We start from the raw sequence: 26,840 nt of genomic DNA on the forward strand, positions 1-26,840 counted from the left end.
AGAATGATTAATAAAATCTAAGTCCATTGCATATTAAGGTCAAAATAGTACTACCAATATACGAGTCTCATACGATGCCATTTCAACGATTGTATCCCAAAAGCTCAAAATATTACAAGGTTCAAATTCTAGAGTTATATGGCTCAAATTCAAAGAATAGAAGGTTCAGACTGATATTAGAAATGAAATTCAACTTATCAGCTGCAAACGCCCGCGCTAATCTGCTGAACATGGATATAAGAGAGGTTCAAACTAATATTACCACTTCTAAGGATGGTTTCGAAACCTCATCATTTTTGCAAAGGGATCAGCCACTGAGAAGTCATGTATGGGGTTGACACGATGACTTCCGAATACTCCGTCATCTAAAGTTCCAAAATAAAATTCAGCCTTTTTGGAGCCTTATCCATTATGTCATAGCCGCGGCGCTGATCAATAAACTGAAATAAATGTAGGGCAAACCTCATTACCTTTAGCACCCTTACTCTAACAACAAAGAACCTGTCGAATATAATCTCCGGTAAGGTCCCTCGGTATGAGTTCAAAGTAATTTCTAAGAGATGCCAAAATGTCATGGATTTGTCTCTTTTTTTGTAGTGTCACTGGTTCACCTCGCCAAAGCCATCATCGACCCCTAGTACAAAGACATGAAGGATTCCTGCAACAAGGACAAGCGTGTGTGGCACTCAGCCTGGATGAAGAAACTCAACAAAGTTCGTGTTGTGTACCCGACCAAGGAGGCGTACACGAGCTACGAGATGTACATGTGGATCGTTGACATAAGGAAGTGCCTCCTTCCCCAAAATGGCCAGGTATCCAGCCGGAAGCAGAGCAATGGCAAGCGTCATCACAACAAGATGTAGATGATTAGATGCTCGTTTCTCCTAGTTTAGTATGCATGTAATTGCTTACTTTGGTGTATGAAAATGTTATGTGTATAGTCACTTATGTAATTGTATGCTTAATTTGGTTATGCAATGTTGTTTTTATAAGTATATATGTTTATGTTCTGTAGATAGAGCAAATCACATCGCACACGAACTAAACAATGGAACCCGTCGGTGATGATTTAATCAATCACTCACAATTGTATACCAGCAATCATTTGCTCACAACACATATGGCTTGTTAACAGGAATCGTCTGTGTTGTTATCGGCCTTCCCACATATTTCTGATTGCTGACTTGTTTGCCGCGTATCACACACATCTTGTTAAGTTGAACCGTTTCTATTGTGTCGGCTAATAGCAAACAGTTCATCCGAGTGAACTATATACTGTATATCGCACACACCTTGATCTACATGACTGTCTCTGTTGTGTTGCCTAATTACAAACAGTTCATCCGAGTGAACTGTATGTTGTATATCGCACACACCTTCATCTATTTGGCTGTTTTTCCTGTTATGCTCATCGCAAACAGTTCATTCGAGTGAACTGTATGCTACACATCACACACGCAACTACAATCTGAATCGTGTTTGATGTCTCTGCCATCGCAAACGTTTTATATCTTTTTGACGATTTTATTACATCATCATTTGCGATTAATGTATCGCACACAGTTTTGTCGAAGGGTCTCTAATTGTAGTGTCGCGTTAGTAGCATCCTGCAGTAGTGTACATACCTAGTGGAGATGAATAGCTAGCTTCCCAAAATACATGTAGGTGTCGAATTTATTTAATGAATAGCTAGGAGTATGGGATGTACTCCTGTAGGTATATTAATAGCTAGGAGTATATGAAACAAGTCTACTATGAATACTCTGAAAGCTAGGTATATGAATAACTAGGAGTACATAGCTTCCCTAGTGGAGTATGTGATGTACTCCACTAGGTATATGAGTAGGTATATGTGGAGTAGGAATATATGAATAGCTAGGAGTATATGAAACAAGTCTGAATATTGCAAAAGTATACTTTGGATATTGCAAAAACAACATGAACCATATGAGTAAATTTGAATATGGGCATATTCAGACTATTTTTAATATTGCAAAAGTATGCTCCGAATATTCAGACTATTTAAATGACAAATGAATGGTTAAAATTGTTTCTGCTACTGAACCAAATGCCCATATTTCATTTGGCATTTCTTTAAACAGTCTGAATATACTCCGTGTGGTTAAAACTGTTCATATGTAAACAGACTAAATGTCCAAATGACCAAATGAACCATGCAATATTCAAATGAACAAATGTTCATATAGTTAAAATAATGAAATATTCAAACATCAAATGAACCATGCATCATTTGCAATATTTGGTTATACTCTAAACCAATATCGAATGAACCATGCATTTGCAGTATTCATACTATGAATATTGCATTTGAAACTTTTTTAAACAATTTTAACCATGCATTTGGTTTAAATGCAATATTAAAATGACATTTAAACAATCTATAAAATGTCAAATGAACCAAAATGCATGGTTATACTATGAATTTGAATGACAAGTTCATTGAATTTTTACAAATGCATTTATCATTACTGCACTCTTGAACCATGGAAGGAGTATTTACTGGAATATTTTGAAAAATTACTACCTATATATTCATCCCGGGAATTGGCTTCGCGATGGCTATTACTATTGGTGGTGTTACTGCTGCAGGCGGTGTTCATGGCTGGTGCTGCTAGTTACTGCATTGGAGGTATGTGATGTTGGTGTTGCTATCTTGTACTCCTGCTTACTGATTTACTGCCGGCAGGTACTGTTGCAGCTGCTTGGAGCACTAATTTACTACTGGCTACACTTCCAGTTTGAGCAAGATATGCCAAGTCCAGTTGCTTGACACTGCATTGATTTACTACCAATTTGAGTACTCCCGCTGCTTGTTGTGTTTGTTGCTGGTGGTTAAACAGCTACTCCTGGTTGAAACGGACTGAAACTGCAGTTTGAAAGTTGAAACTGGTCTCTACTAAGTATCGCTAGCTGATGATTGAGTATTGCTGGTTGAAACTACTACTTGATCAGTCACAGGAGTATGAATTCACTCATTGCTAAGTACTCCGCTGGCCGCGTGAATGGTGTGGATTTGGGTGGCTACTGGATCCAGGCTGTTGGCGTTCGTTGGCAATGAGACTGAGGTTGTGGTGGCTCTCGCGGGCGGTCGGTGCAACGGCTTCGAGGGAGGTGTGCGGGCTAGCGGAGGCATGGTGCGTGGGGGTGTGGTGTTGGGTGGTTCTCCGGGCGAAAGCTTGCCGGCCTCTTCCGGACGACGGCGATGGCGGTCATGGACGCCGTTGCACCTTCTTGGAGGCATCGTCGAGGAGTTCACCCCTGCACACCCTCGGATTCAGTTCTTCGGGTGAAAGCCTATGGCCCGGTTGGGTCAGGCGACGGCGTCGACATCGTTGCTTCCCTCTTTGGGGCGTTGTCTGGAAGATCTTTGGATCCCGTTCGTGCTCTTCATGTTCTAGACGCTCATGAAATTACGGTTGGCATGTGCCCGGTCGGCAATGTGGTCGTGTGACGTCCAGTTTGGCAACGATGATGATGGCCAGCGGTGCAGTCGCGGCATGGCTTCGGTTGTCGGTTCTTCCCTAACGTGCTCGACAGGTCTCTTCTACGTCTCGCCATGTCTTCGCGGAGTCAGAGCTGCCCTGGAGTGCTAGATGGTGACGATGAGAAGTGGCTGCTGGTCTTCGAGGAGGTGTTGGTTGGCGCCAACTCTGCCCATTTCTTTTGTATTTTGGTGGTCTTCTCAGTCAGAGCTGTCTAGGCGTCTGCACCGGCGGTGGCATGGGCCGGCATGGGTTTCGGTGTTTGTGGCGATGAGGGTTTCGTTGGCAGAAGTCGGAGTCACTGGCTCGTGGAGGAATGATGAAGATGACGCTTGGTGACGACCTCAACTTTGTGGTTCTTCTCTATGGCATATGTGTTTCTCCGTGTGGGTGGCTAGGTCGGCCGGTTTTGCCCTGTGCAGGCTGGTGTAACAGTTTTAGCACGTCTTTTTGTTAATTAACTGGGCAACCACCTTCTTTTTTAATGAAATTGAGATCCTTAGGGGCCGAGTTAAAAAAAAGCACTCTGCTATTTTTTACAGGAGTAGCAAAAATTTTGTCGGCTTGATCAATTAGAGGAGTATCAAAATTCTTTCTGTTGAACTTTGTGTGAATTTTATTTGCTGAATTCACAGGAGTATGGAGTATCTATGGAGAGCAAATTCTCTTGTGCTGGAGAAGTTTCTCTGTTGAATTCAGAGGAGTATGGTGTGCTTGTTCTTGCGCTCAACCTGGTGTGCTTGCTCTGGGAGGAGCTAGAGAGCTTGCGCAGCGCTGGAGAGCTAGCGCGTGAGACTAAGGGGAGATGAGGAGGAGGAGAAAGGGAGCTGGCCATGGAGATGACTGAGATGAGGAAGATAAGAAGGTGCAGCGGCCTGGGGTTGGTCGCCGGTGAAGCAGCACAAAGGTTGTGGAGGAGCAACTCCACCTTGCTGCTACAATGTGTACAACACAAGTGTTGAAGGAATAGCTTCAACATGCGCTCTAGATATCGCTCTAGAGGTGAATGTAGGCGGATAGGGAAGCAAGAGTTCAATCCAGAACTCCTAGGGCACAAGATCTACTCCAAGATCTTTTTTTTCGAACACGCAAGTTGTGTATCATTCCATTGATAGGTTGGGGAGAGTACAAGGGTGAGCTATAACACCCACAATGCGGCTATATCTCCCACATGTCTGGGCATGACTTAGAGGCATAGCCGCATGGTAGGTCTGTCGCAAGAGGGGTAATCTTTACACATCCCATGTACTGAATAAGAAAGGGATAAAGAGTCGGCTTACAATCGCCACTTCACACAATACATAAATATTCATACATTATCCAGAATACAATCAAGGTCTGACTACAGAACCAAAACAAAGAAAGACAACCCCAAATGCTAGATCCCCGATCGTCCCAACTGGGCTCCACTACTGATCAACACGAAACAAAACAACACAACGAACAAGATCTTCATTGAGCTCCCACTTGAGCCCGGTTGTGTCATCTGCACTAGTATCATCGGCACCTGCATATGTTTGGAAGTATATGTGAGTCACGAGGACTCGGCAATCTCACACCCGCGAGATTAAGACTATTTAAGCTTATGGGTAGGAAAGGGTAGTGAGGTGGAGCTGCAGCAAGCACTAAGCATATATGGTGGCTAACTTATGTAAAAGAGAGCGAGAAGAGAATCAACGCATGGTCGAGAAACTAGAACCATGTTCACTTCCCAGACTCCGCCGAGAAGACACCATCATGGCTACACACGCGGTTGATGCATTTTAATCAAGTTAAGTGTCAAGTTCTCTACAACCAGATATTAACAAATTCCCATCTGCCCATAACCGCGGGCATGGCTTTCGAAAGTTCAAACCCTGCAGGGGTGTCCCAACTTATCCCATCACAAGCTCTCACGGTCAACGAAGGATATTCCTTCTCCCGGGAAGACCCGATCAGTCTCGGAATCCCGGTTACAAGACATTTCGATAATGGTAAAACAAGACCAGCAAAGCCACCCGAATGTGCCAACAAATCCCGATAGGAGATGCACATATCTCATTCTCAAGGCACACCGGATGGGCAAGACGTCGGGGCATAGACCCTGGTTCCCCATGGGGCGCCGGACATCGCCCAGTTTGGAACAACACTTAGAGAAGCACTGGCCCGGGGGGTTAAAATAAAGATGACCCTAGGGAGCGCGAATCCCAAGGGAAAAGTAGGTGGTGGTGAGGCAAATGGTAAAACCAAGGCTGGGCCTTGCTGGAGGAGTTTTATTCAAAGAGAACTGTCAAGGGGTTCCCATAACACCCAACCGCGTAAGGCACGCAAAATCAAGGAACATAACACCGGTATGACGGAAACTAGGGTGGCAAGAGTGGAACAAAACACCAGGCATAAGGCCGAGCCTTCCAACCTTTACCAAGTATATAGATGCATTAATTAAATAAGAGATATTGTGATATCCCAACATATCCATGTTCCAACATGGAACAAACTTCATCTTCACCTGCAACTAGCAACGCTATAAGAGGGGCTGAGCAAAAGCGGTAACATAGCCAAACAACGGTTTGCTAGGAAAGGTGGGTTAGAGGCTTGAGGCAATATGGGAGGCAAGATATAGCAAGTGGTAGGTATCACGACATGGCAATAGAGCGAATAACTAGCAAGCAAAGATAGAAGTGATTTCAAGGGTATGGTCATCTTGCCTGCAAAGTTCTCAGAGTTGTCGAAAGCTTGATCCTTGTAAGCGTACTCAACAGGTTCCTCGATCATGTACTCGTCTCCCGGCTCTACCCAAAGCAAGAACACAAGCAAAGGAACAACAATCAACCACGGTGCAATGCACAAGCAACATGATGCAAAATATGGCATGATATGCGAGATGTGATATGCAATGCATATGCGTGCTCCGGAAGGAAAAGAATTATCAAGGCATCAACTTGACAAACCAAGTATGCCGCTGGAAAGATGATATGATTTCGGTCGAAATCGATATAAAGATCACCGGAATCGGATGCACGGTTTGCAAATGGCAAGCAAAACAAGAATGGCACAATTCTGCGATTAACAACACGATGCCACTTAGAATGCAACAAGAAACTAAGTTACTGCACTCCGACATAGCAACAAAGCATATGGTAGTGATATACTCAAGATGCTTGACAAAACATGAACACTGAGCTACGGCTAAATCACACAAGAGCAGGTTCAAAAAAGCATGGAAAAAGTGAAAAAGATATCAGCTTCACAGACTTAGTGAAAATACTAACATGCCAGAAATAACATCAGGAAGCCATGTTTAGAGCAAGCAAACAACATGCTACAGGAACATAACATAGCAAAAAAAGGCATGGCATGAATCTACTAAATGCATAGAACAAAAGACCCTTACTGATCATGAGCCAAAAAGGCACAGAAGATATGATGGCACCCATGTAAACATAGCAAGTTTTATTAACTGTTTCAGCCTTAGCAGAAAAACAGAGCATGGCATAAGCAGAATTATTGTAGCAACTTTGCGAGCTCATGCCACTCACCACAAAGCATTGCATGACAAAGCAATCATACCAACAGTAATAATACATGTTCATGAAGCTAACCATGGCAAGAGCAAGTTCATAGCATGCATAGATCAATAGCAACAACCATGGCAAAATTGATTAACATGTAAACAATCTGCCAGGAACATTTTATAGCAAAAGTAGAGCAAGTATTAGACATTCTAGGGCACTCCATAATTGCAAACATGGGCATGGATGGATAGACCATAACCATATGTTCCAAACACCCTTACTGAAGACACTCAAAACAAGCATGGATCTCACTGTAGCATCATGTTTACATGGCATCAAAATAACAGCAGAACAAGGACTTGGCAAAATCCTAAGTCCCTGAAAACAGCAATATCATGAAGGCTACTTTGCATGCTTGTGATAGTCACCACATTGATCACAAAAATACATGGCAAGCACCCCTGTAAAGATGGCATGTCATAGTTCAAAACACATGTAGAGCTCATGCCCATATGAAGCACAAATCAAATGTGGCAAAAATGACAAATCACCCTAAACTGATAAGCAGCAGCAGTAAATAATTTATAGCACTCTTGCATCAATGATTTTGGCACCAAGATGAACTCAAACAAGAATGCCACAATGAACTGAAATGAAGAGCATCTCACAATGAACATTTTGATATATCATGCGCATGAAATGGAGCTACGATCATGGAGTTATGGCATGAAGAACATGACATAAAAATAACAGAGAGCTCCGGGACTTGGTGGAATTTTACCCTCCAAAAAGTCAACGGGATGGAGCAGTTCATCTGGGCGTTTGGTTCGGGGGACGGGTGGATCGCATCCACCCGCCCAGATCTGGCACGGGACAGGCTCTGGCGAGCCTCCGGCAAGAAGGAGCTCCGGCGAGAGGCGAGGAGGGGCCGCGGACGACGGCGGTCGGCGCGTGCGGTGGCGGCGCGCGTGGCGATGCGGTGGCGTTCGGAGCGGCGCACGGCGACGGGAGGCGGCGGGGCTGGCGTGCTGCGGGACGCGGCGCAGCAGGGAGGCGGGGCTAGGCGGCGAAGGGCGCGAGGCAACGGAGCGGCGCGAGGAGAGAGAGTAGGGTCGGCGGCGGTGACGTGGCGAGGTGGGATTGGCCCGGGGCGGCGGCACGGACATGTCTGGCTGGGGTTGGACGTGTCCGGCAGCGCGAGGATGAAGATAGCTAGGGTTTGACCGCGAATTTCGGAGAGGGGCACATATTTATAGGTAGAAGGAGGTGGGAGTGTCCGGATGATGTGTAGTTTTCGCCCACACGATCGTGATCCTACAACGGAGGAGATGGAGATGATTTAGATGGGTTATTGGGCCGTTTTGGAGGGGTGTTGGGCTGCAACACACAAGAGGCTTTTGCGGTTACCCGGTTAACCGTTGGAGCATCAAACGAACTCCAAATGGCACGAAATTTGACAGGCGGTCTACCGGTGATGTACCAAGGCCACTTGGCAAATCTCAGTCCATTCCGAGAATGTTTAACACCCGCTCACGAAAAGAGGCAAAAGGGATGTGCCGGGTGCATGTAGGAGTGTCGAATTGCGAAACGGACAACGGAGAAAATGCTCGGATGCATGAGACGAACATGAATGCAAATGCGATGCACATGATGACATGATATGAAATGCATGACACGAACAAAATGCAAAACGAAGACAAAAACCCAACCACGAAGGGAATCTCATATCGCATCTCCGGAAAAGGCAAGAGTCGGAGTTACAAATATGGAAAGTTGTATCCGGGCGTTACATGACCGTCTTGGGCCTCGTACACATGAGATGGAGGGCCAAGGCGCTAGTTGAGCAGCGAGGGAGGGAGGATGCTTAGCCTCATAGTTTACATCTTATGTTACATGAACGATCCTATCGAGCCCTTTGGCGCCGGCTCTTACCCAGAGTTCCGCCTCTTGTTTTATGTCCTCGACAAGCTTGTTGTAGGAGGGAGCAGCATTGTCGAAGAGAGCTGCATTGCGATGCTTCCAAAGTGCCCAAGAGGTGAGGATGATGATGGAGTTGATCCCTTTGCGGAGGCAGGCTGGCGCGTTGGTCGTCGTTGCCATCCACCAGTCGAAGAAGCCGGAAGTGCCATCAGGGGGAAGGACGGGTATGCGGCACCATGCCATGATGTTGTGCCAAATGATGCGTGAGAAGACGCAGCCGACGAGAAGGCGGTGCAGAGTCTCGCTGTCTTGGCTACACAGCTTGCAAATGGGGTCATGAGGAAGATTGTGGCGCGCTCTCCGGTCGGCGGTCCAGCATCTGTTGAGAGAGGCAAGCCAGAGGAAAATCTTCGCATTGGAAGGAGCCCAAGTCTTCCAGATGGGGCGCCAGAATGGCATGGTGGTGGCGCCAATGAACAGCGCGTGGTAGGCTGATCGCGCGGAGTAGTTCCCATCGGTCGTCCATTTCCAGGAGAGCTTGTCGGGTTCGTTGGAGAGCTGGATAGCTTGGAGCAGCCTCCAAAGCTCGACATATTCAATGACCGCGCGGGGGTGTAAGACGCCGTGGATGTCGGTGATCCAGCCTATGTTGCTAAGAGCGTCGCTGACAAGGCGTTGGTTTCGGTGGCGCCACGGGATGAGGGCAGAAAGTGTAGGTGCAATCTCGGGGATGGAGCACCCGTTGAGCCAGTGATCCTGCCAGAACTTGCGGGTGTTTCCATTGCCGATGGTCCAGGTCGTGGAAGCACGGAAGAGCACAGAGGCCTCGTGATCGGACGGGAGGTGGAGATGTTTCTAGGAGCGGTCAGGGTCGGTGCGCTGCAACCATAGCCACCTGGTGCGGAGGGCGACGCCAGTACGGTGCAGATCACGGATCCCCAGCCCACCAGGCGCGAGGGGACGGCACACCTTTTTCCACGAGACGGTGCAGCAACCAGCATGGGCATCCTTGTTGCCATGCCAAAGGAAATCTCGAATGAGCATGTTGACCTCGAGGATCGCTGGGTGTAGTGCTAGCGCTAACGGGATATGCACAGGCATGGCGGTGAGTACGTGTTTGACTAGAGCAAGCCGCTAGCCACGGGACAGCAGAGAGGCTTTCCAGGTGGCGAGCTTCATGGTGAGCTTGTCGATGAGCAGAAGGAGGGCGGAGGCCGGCACTTTGCGAGTTGAGAGCGGTAGCCCGAGGTATTTGATGGGGAATTCCGCCATCGGGCAGGAGAGGGAGGCGCCAATGGTGGCGAGGTGGTTGTCGCCACATCTGATGGGTGAAGCGGAACACTTGAGGAAGTTGGTTCGAAGACCCGAGGCGTTGCCAAAAGTGTCGAGCAGCATTCTGATGGCAGAGAGCTCATGGGCGTCAGGGTGGCAGAAGATGACCACGAGTTCTATTATAGGTAGGGGTACATAGTCTGGTGCAAAGTAGAGGTGAGGACCTTTATTTATAAGGCTTTGGAAAGCCTTCACATACTTCTACTTATAGCTGGAATACTCTAGAAAACATTATGTAAGTTTCACCATTCTACTCATAGCTACTCACAACTACTCCTTCCGTTTTTAAAGACAAATATTTAAGAACGGAGGGAGTAAAAAACTCTAGAAAACAGTAAGTAGGATAGAAAAGAAAAGGAAAGAAATACTGCACTAGAGTGAAAGCATCTAGAAATAGCCAAACAAATCTAGCATGTGTTTTCTTTCTTCTCATCTACTAGTGTTTCTCATCAGCCGGCCGACTGCAGCACACAGGGAGGACGGCGGGGTCACGGGCGGAGCTCACTCGAGAGCGGACGGAGTTTTGTGAATTGTTGTGGTGGAGTTTTCTGTTAAGAATTTGAATATGAGGAGTTTTTGGTAAAAATGGCCATTGTATAGTCTCGTCAATTAATTTGAGCCGAAGGGAGCAGTATTTATTTATTAAAGCTACTTATATATGCACCTATGGAAAAGCATTAAGCAATTGATGCTAAAACAAATAAGCACATTGTCAAGCATATGGCTTGATTAGTCGAAGCTCAATACAGCTTGATAAAGAGTGATCTCGAACTTCCATTCTGCTGGATGAGAGCGCACGCGGTGTTCAGCTTCAGGCCTGCAGTTACCAAAACCATTTCAAAAAAAAAAATTGCAAGAAAATAGCCAATAGCACAAGCATATAAAAGACTGCAGAAATAAGCAGGCCTAAACAGACCATGTTCAGCACCATGTATACATACATAGATTAATAGATAGTGCAAGTGTGCAACTGACACAAATCATCCAGCTAAACTGAACAAGAAATGTTCCTTTTATTATGTCCCCCTTTCCTCCTAAATTTTTCCTACCTACCTAAACTCACTGAAGAGTCATTGATAATATGCAAACGAAAATGCATTTTCAGAACAAAAATGCATGTACAGCTTGTACTTAAAACTTTCTGATTTTGATGGATAACCATCTAGCTTACTCCAAAAAATCAGCGATTAATGCTGGTAATCTGATTCTTCTGTTTGAACAGAGAACTGCAAGCCCTAGGAACAATCACCACTCCTCAAACTTGTCAGCAGCTTCAGGTACCCATTACAGTCTGGGTTTATGTACCTGGACGAAAGATCACCATGTCAACAGCTGAGAAGATTTGTTCTTGAAATTGCACCACTAGGGGAATAATGCATGTACTACCCATGACGGAAGAGGAAGTCAATGATCACAAGGTTGCAGTTTGACTTGAAAAAATCTGTCCTCCCTATAATGTTTGCAGCATGTGGTACAGGGATTAGCCTGAAGCTATCAACTTCTCCATCTGCAAGATATTTTGGCAGCACACTGGTTAACGAATGGGAAAACAGCATATTAGCATTAATGTTTTAATTGTGTGTACCTTCATTATTAGGAACGAAATCTACAGGAAGTCTAAGGTCATAGCAGAACAGAACATCCCTTTTGTATCCAAACCCATTGATATCCATGTAAGAAACGGCTCCAACAGAAGTAGCGCTAGCAAAACAAAACATTGGTACTTATGAGTGCAGTTGTTCGCATTGCAAAACATTCATGTATCACAGTACAGAAAAACTAGAACTTCTAACAGCAGTTTGCATGTTACTTGGTTGACATGGATCTTGGTATTCCTGCTTCCTCTCCACATTCCTTGATGATATTCTCTTTACAGGAGATTCCGTAAGGCTGAAAATTTCCATATGTAGTCAACGTAAGTTAACAGCTATACAGTTTCACGTGAAAATCAAAAGGGTACTGTGCATCACTTCTGTAACCGATGGATTTGAGCCTGCCAGTCGAATCCATAACCTGTATTTCCATGAAAAATTATAATTCCAAAGGTCACCATTTTAAGCAGCCTAATTTTCTAAATATGAAGTCACCTGGCTTGACTAATATGGGGGCGCTAAGGACATTGTTCACCAGATGATTTTATAGGAAAAAAGATAACCCCAGCAAGACTGGATTTAGTCTTTCAATAATAATTACTTTATTAAGACTAAGATAGATTGAATAGGTACCTGAAAAATCCAAATAATTTAATCATTCTGATTCAAGCAATTGGCCAGTGACAGTCTACAGGCTATAGGTCTTACGAGGAGCATTCAGCATTATCTTCATAACATGTCCAGAACTGGTGGAAATCTCTAGGCAATTATAAAAAAGGGAAGTATTTATACATATTATTAGAGAGTAGATATTCTGAAATAGGAGTTTCAAGATTGTCATCTAATGCATATAAGATTCCAGCAACTACTGTTACCCATCTTCAATTGAAGCGCTAATGAAGTACAAAAGGACTTGAACAGAAAATAGAGGAAAGAAGAACGATACCAGGCCACCAGCAACAAGATGATCTAGCATCCCAGGGTAAGTTTGCTTCTCATCACTTCTCTTACCAATCCAAAGAGATTTTTCACCATGCTTCTCAATGTACCCATTCATATGAACACCATAAGCCTGCCATGAGGATCTTAAACTTAAAGATAAAAGAGAAGGCTGCTTAGGTACATAGCTAATAAGAATCAGGAAACTTATAGCATAGACGAGAGGATCGATGATGGGTAACTTTAGAGGTGCAGAATACCAGACCTTTATACCAAAGTAGGGAGCAGCAGCACGTTCCAGAGAGAAATACACAGGCATGCCGTAAGATGAGGTTACTGGATAGAGCTGCATATTGCAAAATATTGCCAGACAAGCAAAACAAAGAGAAAATGTGGACGTAAGGTTAATTTGATAGGTAATAAAAAGTTAAAAACAGCCTTGCATATAGTATCAAGATTCAGAAGATAGATACAAAACTCCAAACTATAACATGAAAAACCCACAGCAGCGCATGGGAAAAAATGCGAAGAGAACAATCGTGATAAAGAATGAGTGGGGAACAGAATGGTGTAGTGTCCCACAATATTATTATCACATACGATGTTACGACCACTTCCCCTTCGTGGAGAAAGCTCGAACAGGTAAAAAATATGTATCATTACAAGAGAAACTAAACACTAAGAAAACCTTCTCGAATGGTCAGACGTAGATGATAGAAGGATCTACTACTGACATAACCCTAACTAATGAAAAGTAGATAAAAGTAAATGATGATATTCTTCTCTGCTTCATTGAGAGGGGCTACCAGTTGTGGAGCTACCTTGGTTGTAGTCGTCAGTCTCGATGAAGAAGTGCTGCGCGCACCGGTGACCACAAACATAAATCTCGTTGCAGTTGAAGCAAAGGTCCTGGCAACGACGTTCTGCCAACCCAGCTGGAGTGAGATGCCAAACCTGTTGTGCCGGGGTTGGCTATGGAGTAATCGACTACAGAATAGGTGCTAGTGGCCCTGGCAGGGAAGGTATTGTAGCTGCCTTGGCAACAGGAGAATCGGAGAGGCACAGGGACACTGTAGGCCCAGAAGGCTGGTGTGGTCACGCTGTTGGAGGGAAATGCCGCTGCTCATAGGCCTTGGCGAAGGAGATGGCGGTGTAGAAGTCAGATGGTCGTTGAAGCTCGACGTCGATGCGAAGACCATCAGGCAGCCCTGCTATGTACAGAAACCGTCGTTGGAACGGTGTTAATGGCTCATTATTGTGGCACATGAGCGCTAGAAACCTGATGGTGTAGTCTGCAACCAAGGAAGTGAACGACAGACGCCAACTTGCCCTAGGGATTTGCGCGAAGTGACGGCCCAAATTGAACATGGCAAGCCTCCTTGAACTGCTCCCATCTCAGCATGCCAAAATCGCGCTCATAAGTACTAGAGTTGAGAGTCATTGGTGAGGTTGTAGGCCGCAGTCCAGATGTTGTTTGCCTCGTCTGTGTGTTGTCCACGAAAAAACTGGCTCGCACCTATTGAGCCAACCAAGAGGATCGACCAAGCCATCATATGTTGGGAAGTCGAGCTTGTGGAAGCGGGGCACGCCGGAACCCAAACCTGAGCCGAGGTGATGGTTAGGCAGGTGCAGAAGGGAGGTGATGGGTAGGGTGGATCCATAGATGCGCTGTGGTCTGTGAAGGCTGCCATAACGACGTATGAAATCGGTTGGCATGTGGAGGCGTGAAGGCGGTGACGATCTGCGGCTATTGCTGATGGTAGGTGGATGGCAAAATTGGAAGGGATTTGGGGTGGGATTTGAGTAGTAATGTGGGTGTGCGAAGTGGCCCAGATTGTTGTTAGGGAGTAGCTGCAGCGAGTAAGGAGATGGCTGGAGGTGGTAAAAGGGGGATGGCGGCTAGTGGTGGTTGGCAGGAATCGGCACATGGTTGTGGTGTGATGGCAGGTAGGCGGCGAAGGCGGGAAAGTGAGGGGCACTTTGCCGCCTTCGCCGCCTACCTGTCCATCCGTGAGTTGGAAGTCCCGCAACAACAAAGAGAGGTACAAATCCAGGAGATCCAACTCACGGATGGACAGGACGAGCGGTTCTTGCTCCATGGACTGAAGTACTCTCCAAAGCCTGCTTATAAGATTATGCTACATGAAGATCTCGAGGATGACCACGCTGATTTAATCTGGAGGTCCCGAGCCCCGGACAAGATCATCAAACTGTTTGCTTGGCTGTTGTTTCGCAGGCGCCTCAATACCCATGCAAACCTGGCTTACAAGCACATGTCGGATACCGCCTCCTGCCCACGATGTGCTGGCCCCTCTGAAGACACAGGCCACCTGTTCATTGGCTGCCCGCATACAGCTCAGATTTGGGTCCAACTTGGACTCTCTACCACCCCAAGGTTCCAAGATTTATGGTTGGCTCATCCGCCGCAACAGCTAGACTCCAGAATCTGGCCAGAAGTGCTCCTTGTTATTCTCTGGAAGATCTGGGGACTCTTGTAACGTCGATGTCTTCCAATCTGAAGATCACTCTCCCCGCACAACCATTCAGAACATTGTAACTGACTTCGAGTTATACTCGCATCGCTTTAGAGACCCTGCAGACAAGGTGGCTGCTATGTAATCTGTGACTACTTTCGCCCCATTTGGCCCTTTGAGTAATATAATACAGGTGGGGATCCCCCCCCCCTAGGTGATTCCTCAAAAAAACATCTAGTCACAACATACGCGCACCTTACTAGTTTATCCATTTAGCTACACTAATGGAATCATGAAGTTGTCTAAATTTGACTAAGTCGGCAGATGTGCAATTTCGAATGAAGTTCATAGAATAATTCATATATACAATTCTGGCCAGTACCTCATTTCGTATACCAGGAATGAGTTCCCCTAGGCCTTTTATGACATCTCCGATGGCGATTGTTCGATCTTCTGGAGTCCTGAGCGATGAGTGGAGAGTCACGTGGTCCACACTGTTCTTGCCATTGTTGCCCGAGACAATGGTAAAAACATCATGGAAGTCCCTCAGATGTTCGGTAAAACTGAAATTAATACCACAAAGTTAAACATCTCATAGATCCTAAATCACAATGACGTGACTATGACAAGTATTTCAATATCCTCATAGACTTCTGCTTGACCAATCTGAACACTCATGGCTAAGAAATGCAAGCTCTGTTCATCTTATCATGTTTAATCTATGATTGCTTTCTCTTCAAATGATTTACTTTATTAAAGAAATTAAAAATTAAGGTACTGGGGAAAAAATCAGTGTCTAAATATTAGTAAAGCCTGACATGTTACTTCAACACCAAATCTTGAAACTAATAGAAAGTGTATATGTACTGGGAATCATGCATTCCAGTGGAATTTCCTTGACTATAATTTTACATTATACTGGAAAATGAGAAGATATTTCATAGAGTAATTTTACAATTTGCACTCCATATGGAATCAACTTGAATTGCACATAGTGGGCATCAAATTTTGGCAAATCACAGCAATTCATTCAGTACAAATAAACAGGGTCAACAATCAGCTGTTACAAATTGTAAGCACCAATACCGATATGCTTACAGAAGGATTAACACCAATTTTCTTCTATATACACAAGGATTATACACCAAAATGGAGTTAAGTCAACGAGAAGCTCCTTGCACAAATCAGAGGATGCTTATTTTGTTTGTAAACTTTTGCAGTTGTTTGCATTTTTCGGTGCAGAGGCCCGGAGGCCTTTATGAAAATACAGGAGAACAAATCACAGGATTTGGGATAACACAAGAAGGAACACACATATTATTGTTCAACTTGTCTGCAGGCGAGTGTTGCTCCACTATTGTTTCCTCGATAAAATTTGTTCTCGGAGTAGATGTTACACAGAGAAAACTAAAGAGCAGATGTTGATCCCGCTACACTCACCCCTTGTGGATGTATCCCACCACTTGATCCTCAACCATGAACTCCACAAACTCCCCCTTATCACCCTGCAAAACCCAAACAAATCCGCGCATCCCACACCTGAGACAATTTCACATACACCCGCCAGCGCAGTTGTGAGAATGGTAGAACGCAAAGGGGAAACCTACCATTCCTCGGTTGCAGATGTCGACCTTCCGGAAGTACCCCGAAAGGTCGGACTCATCGCCGACCCCGAATTCGCTGGCAACTCGGAGGGCGTCGGCCCACCCAAAGCCCGCCGCAGCAGCAGGTGGCGCGGAGGAAGAGGAGGCAGCGGTGCAGAACGGGAGGCGGCGGCGAGCGACGAGCTGGAGGTGAGCCGGGGAGCTCCGGCGGGCGACGGCGACGGCGGCGGCGGCGGCGGAGAAGGAGGTGGCGATGGCGACCATTGGATAAATGCTGATTGTTGGTAATTTTAAGGGCCTAAGCGGGATTTCGCTTTTTTTAGTTGGAATTGTTGCCTTTCGTTTATTCAATCAAGTCTGAGTTCAAAAACGAAGCTGAAGACTTGCGAGCTAAAGAAGTGTGGAAAGTTTTGGGTCTTCAGAAAACGATCACCCATGCCCTTGTTTCAGACAGATCTGGTAGTGTCGTGCTTAAGAATATCCATAGAGCTAAAAGGCATAATTCAACCACACTACAGCATCTTGACTTCCAAAAGTCTATCTTCGTTGGAGCTTGGTGCATCTGATGGCAGAGAAAGGAAGCTGTGAAGGACGAAGGTGTGATCATTTCTTCCAAAACAGCACTCGCCATACATGCGATAATGGCCAATTATGCTGGATCTAGAAGTGCGACCAGTGTACCTAATGTTAAATGGTCTAAACCTGCTCAAAATCCATCATATTTTGCTTTGATGACTGTTGTGGTGGTGTCAGAGGTAGGTGAGCGCGTTGGTGTCAAGCTCAGAGAATTCTTAGCATTTTGTCGTCTTTTTATTTTTATCAGTTCGTTATGTACATGGCTTGTATTATGATCCTTATGATATAAATAAATGAGACACATATTACCATGAAAAAAAAGATCATGTAAGTATTTAAGTTCAATATAAAGCTACCCATCAAAGCCTTCCCGTCAAAAAAACTAAAAAGGGCGCACTGATGGTTCCCCGTTGGTTTCTACAATCACGTCAGCGGATTCGACACTAGCTATGGTGGAAGCTCAGTGTGACTCGCGGTGATGTGGAATGAAACTGGTCGATTTCACGCAGAGACATGGATATTCATCCGACGGCTGTGAAGGTAGGTGAAAAGACGCCCACCAATCTACTAGTGCCTTATTGGGAGGGTTATTTGTCAAAAATAAAGAAACACATGTAGCTTTAATAATACTCCTAATCATTATAGGTATACTGCTTTGGATCCATAATACAAGAAATTACAACTCCTGCCAAGAATTAAAAAAAGATTCATGGAGACATCTCAGTAATATCAATCTTTATAAGACAAAACCCAAGAGTTCACTAAAGAGATTACAGTTGGACTGAAGTGGTGATATCGTCACTCTCCCCCGTCATGAACTTGATTAACAACAAAGGACTCTGGAAGCCCCTTGAGTCGCTCGTCCAAAAAGATAGAAAAACGATGAGCGATGAACGTACTCAAGCCATGGATGAACCCCTAAAAGCGCAAATCTTCAAACCACAAAATCTTCACTGTAACATTGAGGAAAAATTTCAACTCCAAAAAAAGTCAAACTAACAAAAACAATATAACACATAAAACTCATCATATCCAGATCAAAAAGAAACTCATCATATCCAAATAATCAGATCCATGAGGACACATAGCACCACCACAAAAACTGGCGCAATTTTATTCTAACACAACAAACTGTCACTTGACGAAGACTAAGCAATCTATATCTATATACCAATAAAAAAGCAAGTTGCGGAGATCCAACAGATCTCATCCATTCAATTGTATCTATCCAACGGTCTACATCACTCTGGTGTTTAGTACTAAACATGTTTAACATTGTAAACATGTGTAGCACACTTCACTAATTGATATCATGCCCAATGGTATCGACGGTCAGCATTAACCAAGTAATTATACCCTATCTAACATTATTATGCAATTTATATCTAGCTTAATATTAATGTGCAATATAATTAATATTTTGTCTGCTGAGTATTGGAGGAGCTCTCATTAGATGCAGTCTTTTTCCTTTCATCCGGCGGCCGGAGGCCTTTTCCAAATGGAAGATTGCCATGTTTGTCTCTGGTTCTAGGCGTCAGACAAAGAAGATCAGAGTGGGCCAGGCGACCACATGAAAAACAAAAGTGAGGAATATTCTCATATTGGATGTCATACGGATCTGTAATTCCTCGCCTTGCAGGCTCAATAAGTATCCACCTCCTTAGCGGTTTAGCTACATCCAAAGTTATCCTTGCACGCAGGTAGCCACCGCCATGATCAAAGTGAATAGAGCTAGCCTTTTTATCAATCTGTTTTGCTATTGCCTTGCTCCACTCTTCATTACGCAAATTGAAGGGGAGATTGACAACTCTCGCCCAGACTTTTAGTTTTTCAAATCTGAGTTCTGACGGGCACATACAATCATCAAATTCTGAAAGAATCACCGCATGCTTACTAATATGCCAAGGGGATCCTTCCCACACACGATCTCGATCCCGCTGCGTCGCGAACTCTGCAACGAAGGTGTTTTCCCCAACGCTTCGGAAGGTCGGCCCCTTAGGGTTCCCCCATGCAGGACGTAGAATATTGGAGATGGTTTGGATGTGGAGTATATTGCGATTAAGTACCTTCCCCGCCATCATCCACTTCTTCGGCGCTCCTTCGACACGATCGTCCAATACCAGTGGTGTTGCCTCCTCCTCGAAGATGTCCAACTTCCCGATCTGTTCCTCAAGCCGCGCCCTGGTCGATTTGGGCGACGTCGTTCCTGTCCCCTTGCCGCCACCATGCACGGAAGGTGAAGCCATCTCCGGCCGGCAATCCTTGGTGCGGCCTGCCGATCTCACCCGCGGCCGCCGTCAAGGTCCGCGGAACCCTAGTCGCCTTTTGGAGAAGCACTAAGGGTTTCCGGAAGGGGAAATGTTTATACCCGGTGCACCGGCCGAGTCTTCCGCCGGTCGCGCGCGGGCCACGCGATCCAGCTGGATCGAACGACTAGGGACACGTGATTCAAGGGATTTTTTTAGGCCCATCACCCCTCCTATCTTATCTCCTCCAGAAGCAAACATGGTTCACTCATTTGCTACAGTGCATCGCCTCCTACCTCCAGAAGCGCTCCTGCAAGTGGCTCCACCGCTTGATTTTTTTTTCAATCTCCGCACCATGATGCACAAACTCTCCCGCAACGGAGGTGCTTGGACCGTGCCGGGGGCGCCGCGACGGAGATGCTGGGACCGTGCCAGGGGCGCAATGCCAAGCCGTGCCGACGAGTCTCCATGGATGACCACGGTGAAGGTTGCGATGCCAGCGAGCGAATAACAATGCTGGAACTAGCATTTTGTTTTGCTTCAACCGGCCAAATCCAGAGCTGGAACCACTGTTGTTTTTTGCTGCAACCAATAAGCGAGTTGGAAACACAGCTGATTTTTGCTACAACTAGATCATTTTTTTGCTACAACCGGTGTCGCTATTTGCTACAATCTTCGGCGTGTAGTTTTGTGGCCAATGACAACAAACAGCTGCAACCAAGAGATGAGGAAAGTTGCAACTGAAGGAAATATGCCCTAGAGGCAATTATAAAGTTATTATTTATTTCCTTATATCATGATAAAAGTTTATTATTCATGCTAGAATTGTATTAACCGGAAACATAATACATGTGTGAATACATAGACAAACAGAGTGTCACTAGTATGCCTCTACTTGACTAGCTCGTTAATCAAAGATGGTTATGTTTCCTAACCATGGACAAAGAGTTGTCATTTGATTAACGGGATCACATCATTAGTTGAATGATCTGATTGACATGACCCATTCCATTAGCTTAGCACCCGATCGTTTAGTATGTTGCTATTGCTTTCTTCATGACTTATACATGTTCCTATGACTATGAGATTATGCAACTCCCGTTTGCCGGAGGAACACTTTGTGTGCTACCAAATGTCACAACGTAACTGGGTGATTATAAAGGAGCTCTACAGGTGTCTCCAAAGGTACATGTTGGGTTGGCGTATTTCGAGATTAGGATTTGTGACTCCGATTGTCGGAGAGGTATCTCTGGGCCCTCTCGGTAATGCACATCACTGAAGCCTTGCAAGCATTGCAACTAATGAGTTAGTTGCGGGATGATGTATTACGGAACGAGTAAAGAGACTTGTCGGTAACGAGATTGAACTAGGTATTGGATACCGATGATCGAATCTCGGGCAAGTAACATACCGGTGACAAAGGGAACAACGTATGTTGTTATGCGGTCTGACCGATAAAAGATCTTCGTAGAATATGTAGGAGCCAATATGAGCATCCAGGTTCCGCTATTGGTTATTGACCGAAGACGTGTCTCGGTCATGTCTACACTGTTCTTGAACCCGTAGGGTCCGCACGCTTAAGGTTACGATGATAGTTATATTATGAGTTTATGCATTTTGATGTACCGAAGGTTGTTCGGAGTCCCGGACGTGATCACGGACATGACGAGGAGTCTCGAAATGGTCGAGACATAAAGATTGATATATTGTAAGCCTATGTTTGGATATCGGAAGTGTTCCGGGTGAAATCGGGATTTTACCGGAGTACCGGGAGGTTACCGGAACCCCCCGGGAAGTATATGGGCCTTAGTGGGCCTTACTGGAAGAGAGGAGAGGTGGCCATAGATGGGCCGCGTGCCCCTTGTCGTGGTTCTAACTCTGACAGTGATGTAGGGGGGTATGTATGGAGAGGCTAGATCTCAGCTATTGGGAAGTTGTAAACATACCAAGATGTACGAGTTCAGGCCCTTCGCGGAGGAAGTAACAGCCCTACGTCTCGGTGCCCGGAGGCGGTCGACTGGATTACTGGCGTGTGAATAACAGGGGTGCAAACCCTTCATACTGAGGAGGGGGGTGGCTTATATAGAGTTCGCCGGCCCTCTCCTGCCCTCAGTAATGCAGGGTTTAAGGTACATTTAAGGTCGGGCGTTACTGGTAACGCCCCTAATAAAAGTGCTATAATGACCATAAAGACTACTTAACAGCTGACCGTTTGCCTGCGGAGTGACTATAGGTCTCCTGGCGGTCGAGTGGTTGGCTTCATGGTCGAGTGATAGCTTTCTGGTCGAGTGTCTTGAATCCGTCGAGTGGGATACCTTCAAGTCTATTGAAAGGTGACTTCTCCTAGGGATGTCCTAGGGTAGGGCTCCTTGGACAGGTCCGTGCCCCTACCCTAGGTACATAGCTTCATCATTAGCCCCCGAATGGATCGAGGTTAGAGTGGGGAAAGAGTTGGAGATCTTTCCGACTGATTCTTCGGGCTACGTGAGCGCCTCGTTTTGGGTCAATCGTCACGGATGACGTTGCCAACCTTTTTCAGTCGCCTTGATCCATTCCAGGCCTTACGTCGAGTGAATTTCTTTTTTGCGACATACCGAGCGTCGGCGCGGGTGGGGTCTTCCATTTTGACAAGTTGTTCTGCAGCCCGCGGATGTCGTGGGATTTCGGATTTTGGGAAGCGCGCGGGACGGGAGCGGCCGCAGTAATCGGAAACGATAAAGCGGAAGCTCCTCAATCCCCGCATCGCCTTTTTCGCCACGTACTGCGCGCACGTCCGCTGCGGGATTTGACTGGATAGTTTGGGCCTACCAGTCAGCCACTCGGGAGCGGCCCCTTATAAATCGCCGGCTCGGGGTTTCCAAGCAGTGCGCTCTCTTCTCCTCCTTTCTTCTTCCTCTCTCCCTTCGCAAGTCCTTCCGCTGCCTCCGTTCTCGCCCCAGCGCAGCAGGCCCGTGCGAGACTTCGCCGGCGACGATGACGAAGGGCAAGACCTCCGCTCTGGAGCGCGCGAAGAAGGCGGCGGCGGCGGGGAAAGGGAAGAGGTCTGCTCGGGGCGGATCTTCCTCTAGGACCGCTTTGCCCAAAGGCTGGATCCAGGGCGACTGGATGCCGTCGGTGCTCCGGCAAGAGGATCTCGACGACATGGTCGAGGGGGGAGTCATTCCCCATGAAGCCGCGCGTCTTCCGGGGGGAGAGATCGAACCTCAACCCCGCGACGGTGAGTGCGTGCTCCTAGCCACCCACATCGACCGAGGGTTTTCTCTGCCGCCCCATCCTTTTTTCCGGAGCTTCTTGAACTTCTTCGGAGCGCAGCTCCACCACTTTACTCCCAACTCCATTGTATACCTTGCCGCTTTCATTTCCATGTGTGAGGCTTTCTTGGGTTGCCGCCCCCATTGGGGACTTTTCAAGCACATCTTTACCTGTCGTTCTCAATCGGTCAAGAAGGCCAAGTCGAGTGACGAGAGGACGCAGGTGATTCAGTTGTGCGGGGGTTTGGCGATCCAGACGAGGGGGAAGAGCTGTTTTCCATCTATTACTTTCCCGGAGTCGGTCCGTGGTTGGCAGGCGACCTGGTTCTACTGTCAGGACCAGGCGACCCTAGGATAGTCGACTGGTCTTCCTCCTTTCTCCCTCGACCGAGCTGAAAAACCCGCTTCTCTGAAAGTGACGCCGGAGGAAAGGGCCCAAGTCAAAGTGTTGGCCGGTCGAGTGGTCGAGCTTGTCCGTGAGGGTGTGACTAGGATGGACCTGCTGGAGGTCTTCCTCCAAAGGCGCATCCAACCGCTCCATGCCCGTGACCACCCGATGTGGTTGTACTCGGGTCTCGATGACACCACTCGGATCCACCCGGAGGAGGTCACCGACGAGATGCTGGAGGGGTGGCTGTCGAGCATCACGGGGAACAAAGACAACCCCCGAGGAGCCAGGAGGGTAACTCCACTCGACAACTCGTACAAAGTGGACCAGGTATGTCTTTATACTCCCGACTGAAATCTTGTTTTCTGCATTGGTCTTCTTTGAGTTGGTCGATTGACTTTCGTCTTGTCTATTGCTTTCCAGGCGACCACCGAGATGTACTCGACGCCCAACGGGGCTCAGGAGCCAACTGAGGAAGGGGAGGCGAGCGGAGGTGAGAGTGGGGACGACCAAGGGGAGTGGGAGTCCGACGGTGAAGGAAAGGGAGATGACAACATCGACTCCAGCGAAGAGGAGGAGGAGGAGGTCGAACCCCCTCGCCCAGAGGGGCGGTCCAAGCAGACACACGACCCAGCGCGGGAACGTGGCAAGGCGACTGCTTCTGTTGGGCAGTCGTCGAAACGCCCTCGGACCTCTTCTCCTACGCCGACTGGGAAGGTTCCCAAGCACCCACGCACGACGCTGTCCAAGCCGCCCAAGGCTCTGCCCAAGATGAAGATAGTTGTCCCTACCATTTCCGAGTAATAACAAAACTTGCTTTCCTTCGTCGACCATGGACAGATCCTTGGTCGATTCATTGAGCTAACTGACTAAGCGCTGCTACTTCTGAGGTCTCCACCAAGGGCGACGACCAAGAGATGGAGGATGCTGTTACCTCCAACCCTGGTACGATTACTGACGTTCTGCTTTGAGTCGACTGATCATTTATTGCAACTCTGGTCGATTGAATGTTTCTCTTGCAGCCCCTCCTCATGTTATCGACCTCCCGGATCACGACGACAACGGTCCGTTGAGAGTGAGGAGGCACAAGAGGGCGTCGGCTGACAAGACCCCCCAATCCGCTCCGGCGTCCGAGGCCGTGGCTCGGGATGGTGGTGACACCACTCGGGCTTCTATGACCTTCGCCGTTCCTCTGGCGAGTGCGCGGCCCTCGTCGTCGACTGCGGATCTGTCTTCGCTTTTTGCCGCATACCCCGTCCCTGAGGACCAAGCGGCTGCTGCAAACGAGGGTATACGCCAGGCGGGGATCATGATGGAGCAAGTGAAGATGGCTCGGGAGGCCAGCCAAGCAGCCTATGACGCGAGTTCGGCTCTTTAGAGCAACGTCCAGGTCAGTCGACTCAACACTTGGTCTGTTATGATATGCTGTTTGAAGAGTCTCTTTTCCGAAGATCTTTTGTATTTGTACACCCACTGGGTGTGCCTACCAATCTTTGGACGAGTGGGGGCACGCTAAGTGCACCCACTAGGTGTAGTCCCCGAGACTACGGTGGACTGCTGGCAGTCGACTGTAGTCTTTACATTATGTTGCTATAGCTGTATTTCTCACTCGGTTTGGTCGGGCCAGGTCGAGTGGAACTGTATCCGGTCGACTGCGGGCAGTCGACTTTTTCTCTTTCTCTTTTTTTTGGTCAAACCAGTGGGGGCACGCTGAGTGCACCCACTGGGTGTAGTCCCCGAGACTACTGTCAAATGTTTTTGATTCGGCTGTGGTCTTAGAAACTTCATCATTGTCTCTTAGTTACTCGGAAGCAACTTATCTTGGACGTCTGTCGACTGATTTTTCTTTTTACAGAAATCTTGCGAACTTGTAGCTCGCTATACTGAGTTGGAGAATCAGCAGATCCAGCTCAACCTTAACTTGAAGCTTGCTCAGGAGAATTTGAAGAAGGCGCAAGAAGAAGCAAAAGGTATGGCTGGTGAGGTTCTCCATTCTTAACGGGTGGCTTTTCTTTCTTGTCCATTCTTGATGTTGGTTCCACTCGACGCGCCGCAGATAAACTGGAGGAAGCTCTGAAGAAGAAGGATCAAGACCTTGCAGAGGCGCAGAAGGAGGCCTCGAGCAAAACGAAGCTCGCAGAAGAGAAGCTGGCTTCGGTCGGAACTCTTGAAGAGGAGAACTCCAGACTGAAAACTGCTCTCGAGATAGCTAATCGAGATGCCAATCCACTGAAGAAGGAGAAGATGGCTCTGCACGACAAGGCGGGCGAGCTGGCGGGGAAGGTAAAAGATCTGGAGGCTTATCTCAGAGGACTCGCCAAGAAGCTGTTCGTCATGCTCGAAGGTAATTATTCCAACCCGGCTGTCTTGTAGTTGTCGAGCCCGCGTACGGCCACTGTCTTATTCTTGAATCGTGTTTGCAGAATTCTGCCAGAGCTTCAAAGAGGAAACCAGTCGAGTGGAGCCAGGCTTGGATCCCGCCAATTCTCTCGTGAAGGGCGAGGCTGCTATGAATGTGCTCCGACTGGAGTCTCGTGTTACCAGCGTCGTTGATTATCTTGCTCGGCTGAAGGTTGATGTCGCGCATCGACACATCACTCTGGCCCGGAACGACACTTCAGAACGACCTCGAGTCCCTGATGGTCCGACTGAATGAAGTCCCGGGTCGAGTGGCGGAATGGAAGAAATCTTATGCTAGATGTGGTGCTGATGTCGCTCTATCTCTGGTCCGCGTCCATTGCAAGGAGGCGCGAGAAGAAAAGCTGGCCGCCATCCAAGTTGCCAATACCAGGAAGCACAACTTTCAGGACTTCATGGAGACTTTTATTGCCGCTGCCACTCGTATTGCAGACGGGATCGACTTGGACGAGTTCGTCTCCCCCTCCAGTCCTCCTCCTGAGGAATGAAAACTTCTATGCTTCACTTTAAATTTGCCTCGGAATGCCGAGTGGATTTGTAACCATTAAACTCCGCTGAGTCGGGGGCTTGAGTACTTTGATCTGAGGTCTGGGACCTTTTAGGCTTTATCTGATCTTGATTTCTCGTTGAATATCTTCGTGGTTTGATTCGTCGAGTGGATCTTGATCTTCACTCGGAATAACCTTGTATTTGCGGCGCAGCTCCGAAGGGGAAGGTAGCAGTCGACTCGCGGATTGGGTTGTGTCTTGTACTTAGGCGAGCACTGGGCTGCAGCTAAGCCTCCGAGTGAGAGGTTTGCTCTCCACTCGGTAGGATTTTTAAACACTTAGGCGAGCGCTGGGCTGCAGCTAAGCCCCCGAGTGGGAGGTTTGCTCTCCACTCGGTAGGATTTTTAAGCACTTAGGCGAGCGCTGGGCTGCAGCTAAGCCCCCGAGTGGGAGGTTTGCTCTCCACTCAGTAGGATTTTTAAACACTTAGGCGAGCACTGGGCTGCAGCTAAGCCTCCGAGTGGGAGGTTTGCTCGCCACTCGGTAGGATTTCTAATCACTTAGGCGAGCACTGGGCTGCAGCTAAGCCCCCGAGTGGGAGGTTTTCTCTCCACT

At 47.1% G+C, this 26,840-nt stretch overlaps 1 protein-coding gene across 2 annotated transcripts; it reads right to left on the reverse strand.

Moving 5' to 3' along the window:
- Window positions 1-10,846: 10,846 nt before the first annotated feature.
- LOC119301295 (nudix hydrolase 20, chloroplastic-like) lies at window positions 10,847-17,282 on the reverse strand. Of its 2 annotated transcripts, XR_005147000.1 has the most exons (10): window positions 16,862-17,281; window positions 16,695-16,759; window positions 15,637-15,817; window positions 13,046-13,126; window positions 12,788-12,913; window positions 12,060-12,139; window positions 11,835-11,950; window positions 11,636-11,756; window positions 11,421-11,554; window positions 10,847-11,066 (listed from the first exon to the last, which is right to left on the reverse strand). XR_005147000.1 is itself a non-coding variant. In XM_037578248.1 (9 exons), the coding sequence occupies exons 1-9, from the start codon at window positions 17,120-17,122 to the stop codon at window positions 11,485-11,487; spliced, it is 1,101 nt and encodes a 366-aa protein (XP_037434145.1). In that variant the 5' UTR covers window positions 17,123-17,282; the 3' UTR covers window positions 11,131-11,484. The 2 variants fall into 2 exon arrangements, 1 of the variants encoding a protein (XP_037434145.1); XM_037578248.1 differs by lacking the exon at window positions 10,847-11,066 and having other exon boundaries at window positions 11,131-11,554; window positions 16,862-17,282.
- Between the last annotated feature and the right edge of the window lie 9,558 nt (window positions 17,283-26,840).

Source organism: Triticum dicoccoides, chromosome 5A (genome assembly GCF_002162155.2).
Source record: "Triticum dicoccoides isolate Atlit2015 ecotype Zavitan chromosome 5A, WEW_v2.0, whole genome shotgun sequence".
NCBI classification, from domain to species: domain Eukaryota; kingdom Viridiplantae; phylum Streptophyta; class Magnoliopsida; order Poales; family Poaceae; genus Triticum; species Triticum dicoccoides.

Bases quoted from the DNA above. Each gene is read 5' to 3' on its own strand.
- LOC119301295 (XM_037578248.1), bottom strand. From the start codon at position 17,122: ATGGTCGCCATCGCCACCTCCTTCTCCGCCGCCGCCGCCGCCGTCGCC. The intron at 13,127-15,636 runs GTACTGGCCAGA...TGCAATATGCAG, and splicing joins TTCCTGGTATACGAAATGAG to CTCTATCCAGTAACCTCATC. The intron at 12,140-12,787 runs GTATCGTTCTTC...GGAAATTTTCAG, and splicing joins ATCTTGTTGCTGGTGGCCTG to CCTTACGGAATCTCCTGTAA.